Genomic DNA, 12443 nt, shown 5'->3' on the forward strand with positions numbered 1-12443 from the left:
TCTCGCCACTCCCCTTTAAGCCACCAGCGAGTGTTGTGTCGGAGACTGTCTGCTGCTGCTGCTCCTCCACGGTCTGGTCTGGTCTGGTCCAGCTAACGGTAGCCGACTGACCCGCTTGGCTCTGATTCCACCCAACGTCCATGCTTTATTTATTTATGCCGGACCGCGTAGACACGAGACGGCTGATGGTAACCAGGGAGACATAACTGTAACGGGGTAACCGTCAATGCGCAGAGAAAGGGTGAGCTCTGAAGAAGTAGCGTTAGCAGTTGACTTAACGGTTAGGACGCCTCGACGTTAGCTGCTAACTTAGCAACGCATCGGTTGCAGTGATTTGTTCCATCACTTTATCTTCTAAGTTTTCAAAATAAAAAAAAAGACTATTAAAATTTTTACGTTGCCGCTGGTGGATAAGCAGAAAATGTTACGTTTAATAGACTGTTATGAAGAAGTGAGAGATAATAAACCCTTTAATTTACCCCCTAATGCTAACTATCTATTGTCAGTTGTTGCTGAGATTGTGTTTTGTTAGCTGGCTAGCATTTAACTAAGCAGAAGATACTCTGTGCTTCACCTCGGAGAAAAAAGTTAATTATATGATATTAGATATGTTAATCTCAGTTGACCTGTTGAGTTTACTTGGCTAGCAGTTGCTCTCCTCTTTAAGCTTTTAACACTTGTAGGTATTGTTTGACATTTAGCTAAAATAAGGCTGCATGTGTCGTGACAGCTGCAACATACATGTCTAAACAGTCCTGAAACTAAATATCTTAACCATGAATGGTTTCAAGCTAGCTAGCTTCATTTCAGATGAATCATTCACAGCTCCTGAATTATTCTCTGCAATCTGTTCGCTTCACCCACAGATCCATGGCAAAGTGGCTGAAGGACTACCTAAACTTTGGCAGCAGGCGTGATCCTCCACAGCCCCCGAGGCCAGATTACAGCGAGAGTGAGATTTTAAGGGCCTACAGGGCTCAGAAGGAGCTAGATTTCGAGGACCCGTACCAGCACTCTGACAAGGAGCACAAGAATGGCGGTTTCAGCCCCTGTAATGCAACAGTGAGCCTCCCCTCTTTCCCTGCTTTTGGCTCGGTGGTGCCAAACGGTGTGGAGGTACGGCGTGCTTTCACAGTTTAGTTCGCCGCGTTCAAAACACCTTACGTCACCACATAAATGTACCCTTTCAAAATAAAGACTGGCAGAAGATACAGTCAAAGCATTTGGGTGATTTCGCTTCGAACAATTACTGAAAGTGTTTTGTTTACGTGTGTTTTGTTCAGGTGAAAGTCGTATCTCCAAAACACAGGCTGATTAAAGTGGACTCCCAGGAGTTTGGTCGCTGTAAAGTCCCCCTGAGTCCGGTGACGGTTCAAGAAGAACCCGTAAGCATATTGGTTTTGTCTTCTTCTTCTTCTTCTTTATTTTTGATGATGTTTCCCGTCCTTATTGTAAGGTTAATATTTTGGCGGTTCGATTCAGGTGAGAAGCGACGTCAAACCTTGCACGAACATCCGTCCTGCGGAAGCCGATCACAGGTGTTAAAGCTAAAAGCACACGTGTGAACATCCCCAGGATGCACTGAGATACACGCATTTGAGAGATATAATCTCTGAGCACATTTGTAGGTGTTCTGGGTCGCGTTTGTCCACATGCCTTTTCAAAAAGGGGTGATTCTGCGTCAGCGCTATTCCTTCTTTCATTTCTGAAGAAACACAGTGCGCTATTAATAATTAAATGATTGTAAGAATAGGAAAAAGCTCCGCAAGGGATGTCTGTTCTTTAGTAAAGAGAGTCTTTGTAGCACTTAACTAACAGAATAATAAATAAACGTATTCAAGAATTAACAAATGAAATTATTCATGAGTACAGACGTGTGGAATCCCCAGAGTCTAGACACTGCTGGTGGTGGTGGTGGTGGTGGAGCAGACGTTAATGGAAGCTATGGTTGAGATACCCGGGACAATCAGGATGACGTGGAGGTGGGGAGGAGGAGGAGGAGGAGGCCCGCATGACAGATGGTCTGAAAGGCAGAGTGACAGAATAGCAAGGAATTTAAAGAACAGTTGCTGGGAACTTATTGGCTCTGAAAATGTGGGCAAGTAGATCAATAGATAAGATTAGTGATGTTGAAATTGGAAATGTTATCACTTTTGTTCCTACCCAAGGTGGTTCCCTCTGCACCAGCGGCGTCAGATGCCGACACAGACTACTCTGATCCGTTTGATGCGCGTCCAGACCCAAGAGCCAGACCAAACTGGGAGCCCAAATCTGCGCCTACAGACTGCTGCAGCTACATGGAGCCATTCGAGGCCCAGAGGATTATTTCAGGTTTTTATAAAGATCTTTATCTCTTATAAAAATCAGCCGGGCTGTTAATTAAAGTTGTTACTTATAGAGAGGATCATACGATACTACAGGTGGCATCAGTTACTGACCCTATATATGTGGTTACACTTGATATTGAAATCAAAAATGTGTGTGTGTCCAAAAATGTGTGGGCCTAATTGTGTGTTTATCCGTGGGCAGTGTGGCAACATGAGATGAGTCAGAAAACTGGCTGCCGTGGTTCAGTGTGGCATTACATTAACCACCATTAACCGCTCTACGTGACAATGTGCAGTTTAACAAGGTTTCATTTTCACAGAAAATAAAAGCCATGTGTCGGTGTTGCCTCACCAATACATTCTCGCTGACCTATATGAGTCAGTACTCGAGAACCTGAGGTTGAGGTGTTGAAATTGCACTGATCTGTAAACACACCGAGTTTGCGTTTATTTTGCAGAACTGCAGCACAGCGTGATGACTAACCGATCGGGGAGTGGCGATGGCGGCCAGTTATACGACAACCCGTACGAGGAGAGGACTCGTCTTCACCATCGGGCTGCCGCGCCGACGCAGCAGCAAGCCCAGAAGGTTGAGGGTGGCCTGATAGACAGCAGGGAGAGCAGGCTGCCTCAGGATGATGAGAGGCCGGCGGACGAATACGACCAGCCGTGGGAGTGGAAGAAAGACAATATCTCCAAAGCTCTAGCAGGTAAATAGATCCTCCTAGCAGTACTGCTGTGTATCAGACTTGTCTTGAACTCACTCTTTAAACTGACCTCTCTTCTCCTTTTCTGGCTGTAGTTCAGTTTGAAGGAGCTGAAAGGGAACGCTCACGAGCTCAGACGGAACAGAGCAGGCTTACCAAGCCCGGCACTACATCTACCACATCAGAGTCAACTACACTACGTCTCGTTGGTGACACTCCTCCTCTCCTGGGAGAGAGAGTGGACCCATCACTGCCTCTGGAGAAGCAAGTGTAAGTGGACGTCTGTAATGTTAAGCGATAATGTCAGTGTTTCAAAAGGTTTCGCCCAGCCCGCTCAATAGCAGTGATTGTCTTTCTTATACAACAATAACTTCTAGTTTCGTTTTGCTTCTGAGTTGAATGTCTACACAAAATTTTAAGTTTTGTACCATGTATTTTTTCCCCTCTGGGTTAAAACCCAGAAATAATTCCACAAATGTTTTAGAGACGATCAAGAGCTGCTAAGTCTCCTCCAGTTTAATAACAAGCTAAGGGCAAGGGCAGGTTTTAGTGTAGCACCTTTTACACACAGAGACATATATTGGTGATTCACAGAAGGTGACAAAAAAATGGAAATGGCATTGATTATAAAATAAAATGAAAGGAAAATCAGCTGAAGAAAAATGATATAAAAATCACTAAAATGAAAAACAAATAACAACAGTCAGGATTGACTTACAGTGCAGTAATAAGTTGTTTTACTGTATTTATGATTGAATAATTGATAATTTGGTTTATAATATTTCAGAAGGTAGAGCTTTTCAGTTAATTGATAAGGTTAAAGTCGGACACTCGCCAATCCATGTCACTACATGTTAGTGTAGTGTTCCGGCACAGGTGGTGAGGAACCGTCTAAACAAGCCAGATTTAAAATATAAAATAGTTGGGAGAGGAGCGGCATCTGTTTACACCTCAACGTATTGCCCGGGGCATTTTCTTTATCATTGTCGTTCCTTTCTGTTTCGTTATTTTGTTGCTTACCGCAAAATCTGGTCCTTTTCCCGTCGCGTCTCTTCCTGGTCACCTGCAGATGGTACCATGGAGCCCTGAGCCGCTCCGAGGCGGAGGCTCTGCTGACCCTCTGCAAGGAGAGCTCCTACCTGGTGAGGAATAGCCAGACCTGCCGGAACGACTACTCGCTCTCCCTCAGGTAGACGCTCCTGCCCCCCAGCCATCTGTGTACTATGTCTGTTCGTAAATATTCCTCCTCACGCAAAGTAAGACCGCTTTCCATTCTGTGCCAGGGCCTGTTGAAACCTGTCACTCTGTCTTTGACTATAGGCAGTACTGGATCAAAAACAAATAAATAAAAAAAAAAGTGCTCCTCGTGTTGTCTTAATTTAAAAGGTCACCGCAATCCCTTCTAGGTAAATTCTTTATAATAACCTGCACTCACTAGGCTTTGCCCGAATCTGGCTGATCTAATTGTTCCCTAATTTGACTAACACTGCAAACTGTTGGAGCCTCAAGGCAACTTTTAATTGGTCACCATTTTTTCTTGTCGTCTCTATTCCCATTCTTTCCTTGCCCCCCCTTCATTTTCTGGCTTTGTTTGCGCGTTATCGGCCTCTGTGATAACATGAATGCAGCTGTCTTTAAAAGAGATCCTCAGCATGTTGTGGAAAGCTCCTAACCACCCACTGAAATTAATGAGCATAGAAACACATTATTTGATTGGATTGTATCAGACTGAAAGCCTGTTTTTACAGCTGTAGATCAGCCTTACACAATGCTAATAAAGTCCCTGTAAGATCCTAAGAATTAACACCTGCATCCAAATGTGCCTTTAAGCAGGATTTAAAGCCAGTAATGGTCTATTTGAAGTCTTTGACTGAACAAACACTGAGCGCGGTTACACTTAAATTAGACGCGTGTTTATCCCGTATGTTTGAAATAAAAAACATTAATGGGAGACACAAATTATTATTCAGAGTATTTTGATACATACTCTGCCTGGAATGGATCTCGCAAAGGTTTCCCATTTCACAGCTTGACATGCACAGGCCCAGCTTTTATGAAAGGTCAGCTGTGCGAACCAAAAGAACACGACAACATGTGTTCCCCGAATTCACCGTGTGGCTCCGATTGCTTTCAGAAAGATATTTGTTTCAGATCAGGATAGGATAGTATCTTGTTTTTTATCATCTTTTATATCAAACCATGGATTCGCTATGTTGACTTCAACGAAAAACACTCACCCGTCTGTTCTCTCTCTGTCAGGAGCTGCAAAGGCTTCATGCACATGAAGTTCACCCAGTTTGCAGACGGCCGTTTCGTGCTCGGGGAGAACAGCCCGCCCTTCTCCACCATCCCCGAGGTCATCCACTACTACACTACGCACAAGCTGCCGATCAGAGGAGCCGAGCACATGTCCCTGCTGTATCCCGTCATAGTGCAGACCCTCTGACACTGACCCAACACATACACATGTTCCCCCCCCTGGTGCTACTGAACACAATATACACTTAGTATTTACCCGTTTTTTTATCCCTCTCCTACATGTTTTGTCACTGCCGGTCTACCTGCGTCGCTTACAAGTGAGTGGACTGTTCGATGCCATCTTTTCCCTTTGCTGTTTTACCGTAATCCCAGTAACTACACTGGCAACTTAACAAGAGAGCTCAGTGCCTCATGAACCTGTGAAATGGTATCGTCACTGAAGTCCCTGTATCTTAACGCCACAGACTCCTGAAAATTCAGCAAATGCAATTGACAATAAAATGGGCAGCTGAGTAGTTTTAGGTCAAAGAGGAAAAAGGAAAAACTCTGGAGACGGTAGGATTTTCATAAAACTGCATGGAGATTTGTATCTGTTGCGGTCGTGCATTACTGCCAAGGATAATAGTGGTGTTTTTTTTGTTTGTTTTGTTTTTTAAGAACGTGCCAATACTCCTGTTAGATTTGTTTTAGGTCCAGACAGTCGCTAAGTCTTATCTAAACTGACAAAAAAAGAGCAAACAAAACCATGAAGGTTGGGTGAGAGAGTTATTTAAAGTCAGCGTAGCCAGGTCAAATAATGCAGTCGAACACGTGCTGTAATTAAGCAACACTGTTATTGTTGTTCTTTAGATACCGTACAAACCAAACACTCTCTGAGGCCTGTGAATGTTACGTGACGCTGTAGTCGTGCGCCCCGCGGTGTTCTCGGTTCATCGTGTTAATGTGTGAACGACAGGGTCGCGCGGCTACGACATGTCAGCTTTACACAATAACAGACTCCTGCAATAACTAGTTTAGAGAGTAATAACCACAGTATTATACTGAGAGCTTGTGGCTTTGTTGTTATTATTAAAGAAGCTTTGGTAGATTATTTACTGTTGCTGTTTTATAAGATTTTAAATGTCTGTTGAAAATAAAGGTGTGTGTTTTCAAATCGTCTGTGCGTTGCATTTCTTTTAATTAACATTAGGCTACAAAACTGAGGTAAGTGGAGTTAAATTAAATATGCAATTAAATTATAATTACGATTTTATTAAAGATTAAATGCCTTGGCGTTACCCAGCTCAGATTTGTATTGAATGAGTAACTTGTCTCACTGCTACAAAAATATTTGGTCCATTGTGAATCACATGGCCCTTATTGTATTAGAGACGTTTTTAATTTTGTCCGTGTTAATGAACTTTAGATTTAGAGTGGAATCGGGGAGATGAAACTGCAGCGGGAAAGGTTAGATCTTTAAACTTGATGAAGCCCTTCTATATTTTAGTATTGCATTTTCTTTTTTATTCTTGCCATTATCTCTCCATGTCTGTCTTTTATTGTCTCTACGTAGGGCGCCCAAGTAGTCCTACCAATATATAAATAAACATGGTTGAGGTTGAAGAAATGGATTAAAATTTGGATGTTAAAGCCTTAAAACTTGAATCTGTAGATGATAATGTCAACTGAGAAGGACAGTTCACTCACAGTTTTCTCCTGTGTACTTGGATCACAATGCCAACACAGGAAATCTGAATTTTCCCCCTATCTTTAACTGTTTTTTGGTGATTAAGAAATACAGTTGAGGCCGAACTTATTAGCCCCCCCTATGGAAATTTGATTCTTTTGAAAATATTTCCCAAGTGCCGTTAAACAGAGCAAAGAATTTTTAACACACGTCTTTCAAACATCCGCCTTTTATTTTGGATGCTTACATTATTTTAATTTCCACACAGAAATGAAATTATTTCACAAAAAACAAAAATTACCAGGGTCAAAATGAATAGCCCCCCTGGTGTTAATTGTCAATTGTGTATCCTTTTTGCTGGATAACAGCCTGTAGTTTTTTGTTGTAGTTTTAAACAAGTCCCTGACACGTCTCCTGAGGAATACCAGCCCATTCTTCTTTGGCAAATCTCTGAAGCTCTTCCAGATTCGATGGCATTCTGGCGTGGACCTTGGTCTTTAGTTCACCCCACAGATTTTCTACGGGATTCAAGTCAGGGCTTTGTGCAGGCCATTCAATAACATTCACTTTGGTCTTCTGGAGGTAGTTCTTCACCAGGAGTGACGTGTGTTTTGGGTCGTTGTCGTGTTGGAAGACAAAGCGATGACCCAGACCCAGTTTTGCTGCTGACTGCTTGACATTTTCTTTAAAAATCTTCACATATCCTTCTTTCTTCATGATTCCTTCCACCTTGACCAGATTCCCAGTTCCAGATGCACTGAAGCATCCCCACAGGATAATACTCCCACCACCGTGTCTCACTGTGGGCATGGTGTTCTTTGGGTTATACGCCTCACCCTTCTTTCTCCAAACATAAGCAATGTCTCTGTGGCCAAAGAGCTCTTGTTTCGTCTCATCTGACCAAAGGACATGCTTCCAGTATGCATCATCTTTTTCCAGGTTGTCCTTGGCATGCTTCAGTCTCCCTTTAAGGTCTCTTCTGCAGAAGTGGAGTTTTTCCAGGTCTGCAACCTCGCAGTCCATTCCTGTGCAGAACTCTAGTGATTGTCTTCTTTGAGACTACAATTCCCGACAAGGCTTAGTCATTCCCTAGTGTCTTGGCGGTTGTTCTGGGGTCTTTGAAATACTTCGCTTCCTACCTCTGCCAGGCTTGTTCCGTACAATGTGGCTCTCTTTTAATTTCTTGATGATGGTTCTCACTCCACTTCTTGACACTTGGAAACGCTGTGATAACTTTGTGTATCCTTCTCCTGCTTTGTGAGCATCAACAATTCTCTTTCGCAAGTTTAAACTGATTTCTTTTGTTTTTGGCACGATGCTTCCTCAAGTGCCAGCCAAAACCCTTACTGGAGGATTTATACTGTGTGTAAATTGGGAGATAACTCTTAATTTTAACTTGATTTTACAAGCTTTGAGCATTACAAAGTCAAAGCACATCATTGCACAACAGTGGTTTGTGCTATGGCTAAATAAAATGGTCAGTTCTTAAGGGGGCTAATAATATTGACCGTGGTAATTTTTTATTTTTTTGAACAATTCTGTTATTGTGTGCAAATTGAAGTAATTTATGCTTTCTAAAGAAAACTAGTATGTTTAGAAATGCTATGTTGAAAATTCCATGCTCTACTAAAAAAGCACTTGAGAAAATTTTAAAAAAAAATTTAATTTCCTAGGGGGGCTAATAATTTTGGCCTCAACTGTATGTGAGCAGCAGCAAGAGAAACTCGGCCATCTTACCTCACCCTGCACATAGAGGATCTTTGGTGGACTGTCATCTGATACCATAGAAACCAGCAAGAGTCGGTGTCACCACAGGGAATATACAAAGGCTGGACAGGTAAAAACTCTACAGGTACTGTAAGTATTCTGTTCAACCAAAAATATGGACAAACTTCTTTTTTTTTGAGTCATATAATGCATTTTACGATGTGGAACAAATAGTGAGTAATGTACAGAACTTGCACCAAATACTGTCTGTCTCCAAATCCTGATAAAAGTCTTGTGTGTGATTTAACTGTAATAACCGAATGCCTCATACAGTATGAGCGGCAATCTAACAATCTAACAATGTTTGCTCATTAGCCTGTTTCCATGGCAACCCGGCTGCAGCAGCTGGCTCAACACAAACCCAACCGACTAAGACATCCCGATTGGTAGGCCTGACGGACACCCTTACCCCACCATGTGTCCCTCTTTGTGTCCCCTTACCCCCTGCCTCTCATTCTCACTGGACCTCTTTTCTGTCCTCCAGTCGGTCCGTTTACTGGCTGGATGAGCTGCCGCCAGAGAGGACCGGGTCCACCACCGAAATTGGTTCGCCACAGTTTTCCTGTTTACAAACCTGTTCCCTGCTCTTCTGTTGTGATACTAAAACTGTTTTTTTTTGTTTCTAACAGAGTTAACACCTCGCTGGTCGAACCTGTGCAGAAGCAAAAAGTTCTGCGCTCAAGCCACGTAAATATTTTGTGTAGTTTTTGAAAATTCAGTTGTACAAAGGTATTTTCAGGACTTGGTCATCTGTCCCTTTAAGAAAAGCTGTTATATAGTATTTTGTAGATATATTACAACAAAATCCAAAGTAAAGGCCCTCTGATTCAACACTGAAATTAGAGAAAACTCAAATGATTAAAGGTGTCCTCGTTGGATTCCTGACCACTAGTAGCGCTATAGAGCAAATGTTTTCATGAGGAAGATGCTGCTTTGTTTGTTTAGGTCACATGATACACATTCCTGTCAGTGGTCTCCAATTTATTTATGTTTTAAAGCACACAGATAGATAATCTGAATATAATCCAGTTGGTTCCTCACAGGGAGGCGTTGTAGAGTCGTATGGCCTGAGGGACAAACACCTCCTCAACCTGTCCGTGGTGCAGGACAGAGACAGCAGCCTGTCGCAGAATGAGCTTCTCTGCCTAACTATGGTGTTGTGTAGAGGGTGGTGGACGTTGTTTGTGATGGACCGGGGTTTTGTTCAAGGTCCTTGCCTCTGCCACCGATGTCAGGGACTCCAGCTCTGCCCCTACCACAGAGCCCGCCTTCTGTATCAGTTTATCCAACCACGAGGTGCCCTTCTTCTTAGTGCTGCCTCCACCACAGCGTAGAAGAGGGCACTGGCAACGATAGTCTGGTAGAACATGTCCAGCAGCTTCCCTCAGATATTAAACGACCTTAGCCTCCTAAGAAGATAGAGACAGCTCTGACCTTTTTTGTATACTGAGTCTGTGTTAGCCGACCAGACCAGTCCAGTTTGTGATCCAGCTGTAGACCCAGGTACTTACAGGTGTGAACCACCTCTACACTGCAGATGAGGCCTGCATCTTCACTCCTTTCACCTCCTCTTTATTCATCTTCCTCTGTTGCTTTTTTATCTCCTCATATCTGGTGGTTCTAATGATATAATCTCCCCCCCCCCCCTCCACGTCTCAGAGTCTCTCCCATATGGGAGGTGAGTGAATGGGCTCTGAGGGCCGTTGCATCCGAACGGTTGTGTGGCCTGGCTCAACCTCGGGGCCCCGCGGCTGGATGGCAGCCGGACCGCCCGCTGCTGGTGCCAGTGAGTAACACACAGCATTTCCTGATAAAGTGGTGAATGTGTGATGTGTCACTGTTTCTGGTATTTTTATAAGTCTGAACTTAACGTCGAGTTGTTTTTCAGCGCTGCACTCTGTGTTTTGTCACTCTCCGTGGTTTTACTGGTTTTCCATTTTCCTGAAATTCCTTTTCATTGAGCAAGAAGTTTATTTTTTACAGTTTTACATGTTACCTCCTAAACCGTATATATTTTATGGGATTCCTGTAAGTGTTAACAAACTTGGTGTACACCGATCAGGCATAACATTATGACCACTTTCCTAATATTGTGTAGGCCTCACTTGTGACTCATCAGGGAATGGACATGGGCCTTCTGAGGGTGTCCTGTGGTGTCTGGCAAAAGAATGTTTATTAGCGGGGGCCTTTGAGTCCCATGGGTTGAGGGGAGGGGTGTTACATGAATGCCAGGTCTAAAAGTTTCCCAGCAGAACATTGAATTGTCATAAGATGGTCAATATTATTTACTGCTCCTGCTGGTGGTTTTAATGATGTGGCTGATCGGTGTTTTTCATTACTTAAATGTGATGAAGTCTGACAATATAGTGTGATTTTGGGTTAAACTTTTTCTAATCTGTCTTGAGTATGGATAGCTCATTTGTATTCCTAAAATTAAGTTTTGTTTGGGGAAGAGAAGATTGTTTCGGGTGACATTAGTCAGCACTGAGGCAGAATGCTGCAATGTCATACTAGCACAACAACAATTTTACAAGACTAAAGTCTCATTTAAAGTTCTGTGGGGCATAGACGCAGTAACCAAGGCCGGTTCGAGCCATTTATACTTGTATGCTCGTCAATCTGGCTCGCTCTGTAAAAACGCCACCCAAAAAAAAAGTCAGGGGATCACCAAGGGGGTTAAGGAGAACATGAGTGCCTGTCCTGCCTCTCTGACATTGTGCCTTTTTGTGTTTAATACAATCTCATGGCCTGAAATGTGATTGCAGCTGAGCAGGGGGACGCAGACGGCGATCGCCACTTCGCGGGTTTGCCAGCTCGCCCAGCCGAAGAGAAGACTTCTGGAAGGACCCGGCCACAAACCTAAACCTGTACCCGTCACTGACTTGCCCTCTAAAGCGACTGCACACATAGAGCTGCTAGCCGGTGAGTCTTCATTTACCGTTAACGTTTCTTGTTCCCGGCTTGTTGTTTACTTGTTTAATCCGTTTGCTTTTGTCTTACCAGCCCCAAAGCATGACCATCCCAAGTTCGAAGGGGAGCGCTCGGCGTGCTGGCCCGTTTCCAGAGCGGCAAGAAACTACATAGCCAGCAGGAGACTTCTTGATCTTTCCAGTCCCAAAGAGAGGAAGGCTCTGTTTGAGGGGTATGACCCATACGTCGTGAGCCGGACAGCCCGCTCCGCCAGCCCCTCTCCTCGAATACAGCAACTGTGTCGGCCACTGCCTCGCAAATGTAGCTCAAAATAGGAGGAGGGACGACAAACATTTGGAGAGTCATTGAGATATTTTCCGTATGAAATGCCTTTTATTTGCCGTGCTACCTGAAAAATACACCTGGGTAAAACAATACAGTACACTTTCCACTTCTTTTACACATTTAATTCTTAATTAAGGCGTCAGACATCATGTGACCAGGATATAGCTAATCCTATGTTAAAGTGTGTTTTTTCTTCCACGGCGATGCACCGTCATTTGTTTCTGCCACTTTGAACCACAGTGTTTGACTTCGGCTATTAGTCAATCACTGCTCCCACAACCCTTTTGGTGAAATTTCAATCCCAAAGTCGTACTCATAGACTCCTGAGGCAATGGCTCTATTCATTGTGGTGTGTGAGGTGAAGTGAGGTGAAGTCATAGACGGCCTTCTCTGATTGTAGTTTTCGTCACGTCAGTTTGGTGCATATGTACCTTTAATCATCTTGGCACACCGCTGAGAGAT

The 12443-nt window shown here is 43.5% G+C and overlaps 1 protein-coding gene across 2 annotated transcripts; it reads left to right on the top strand.

The window, feature by feature from the left end:
- Positions 1-2: 2 nt before the first annotated feature.
- Positions 3-6464, top strand: LOC311505427 (SH2 domain-containing adapter protein F-like). Of its 2 annotated transcripts, none has more exons than XM_084568993.1 (8): positions 3-241; positions 867-1062; positions 1284-1385; positions 2169-2331; positions 2786-3037; positions 3130-3304; positions 4104-4223; positions 5294-6464. In XM_084568993.1, exons 2-8 carry the CDS (start codon positions 871-873, stop codon positions 5478-5480), a joined length of 1191 nt encoding a protein of 396 aa, XP_084425119.1. In that variant the 5' UTR covers positions 3-241; positions 867-870; the 3' UTR covers positions 5481-6464. The 2 variants fall into 2 exon arrangements, with proteins under 2 accessions (XP_084425119.1, XP_084425118.1); XM_084568992.1 differs by having other exon boundaries at positions 4-241; positions 867-1116.
- Positions 6465-12443: the final 5979 nt, after the last annotated feature.

The sequence above is a fragment of the Chelon labrosus genome (genome assembly GCF_963514085.1).
Source record: "Chelon labrosus genome assembly, chromosome: 20".
NCBI classification, from domain to species: domain Eukaryota; kingdom Metazoa; phylum Chordata; class Actinopteri; order Mugiliformes; family Mugilidae; genus Chelon; species Chelon labrosus.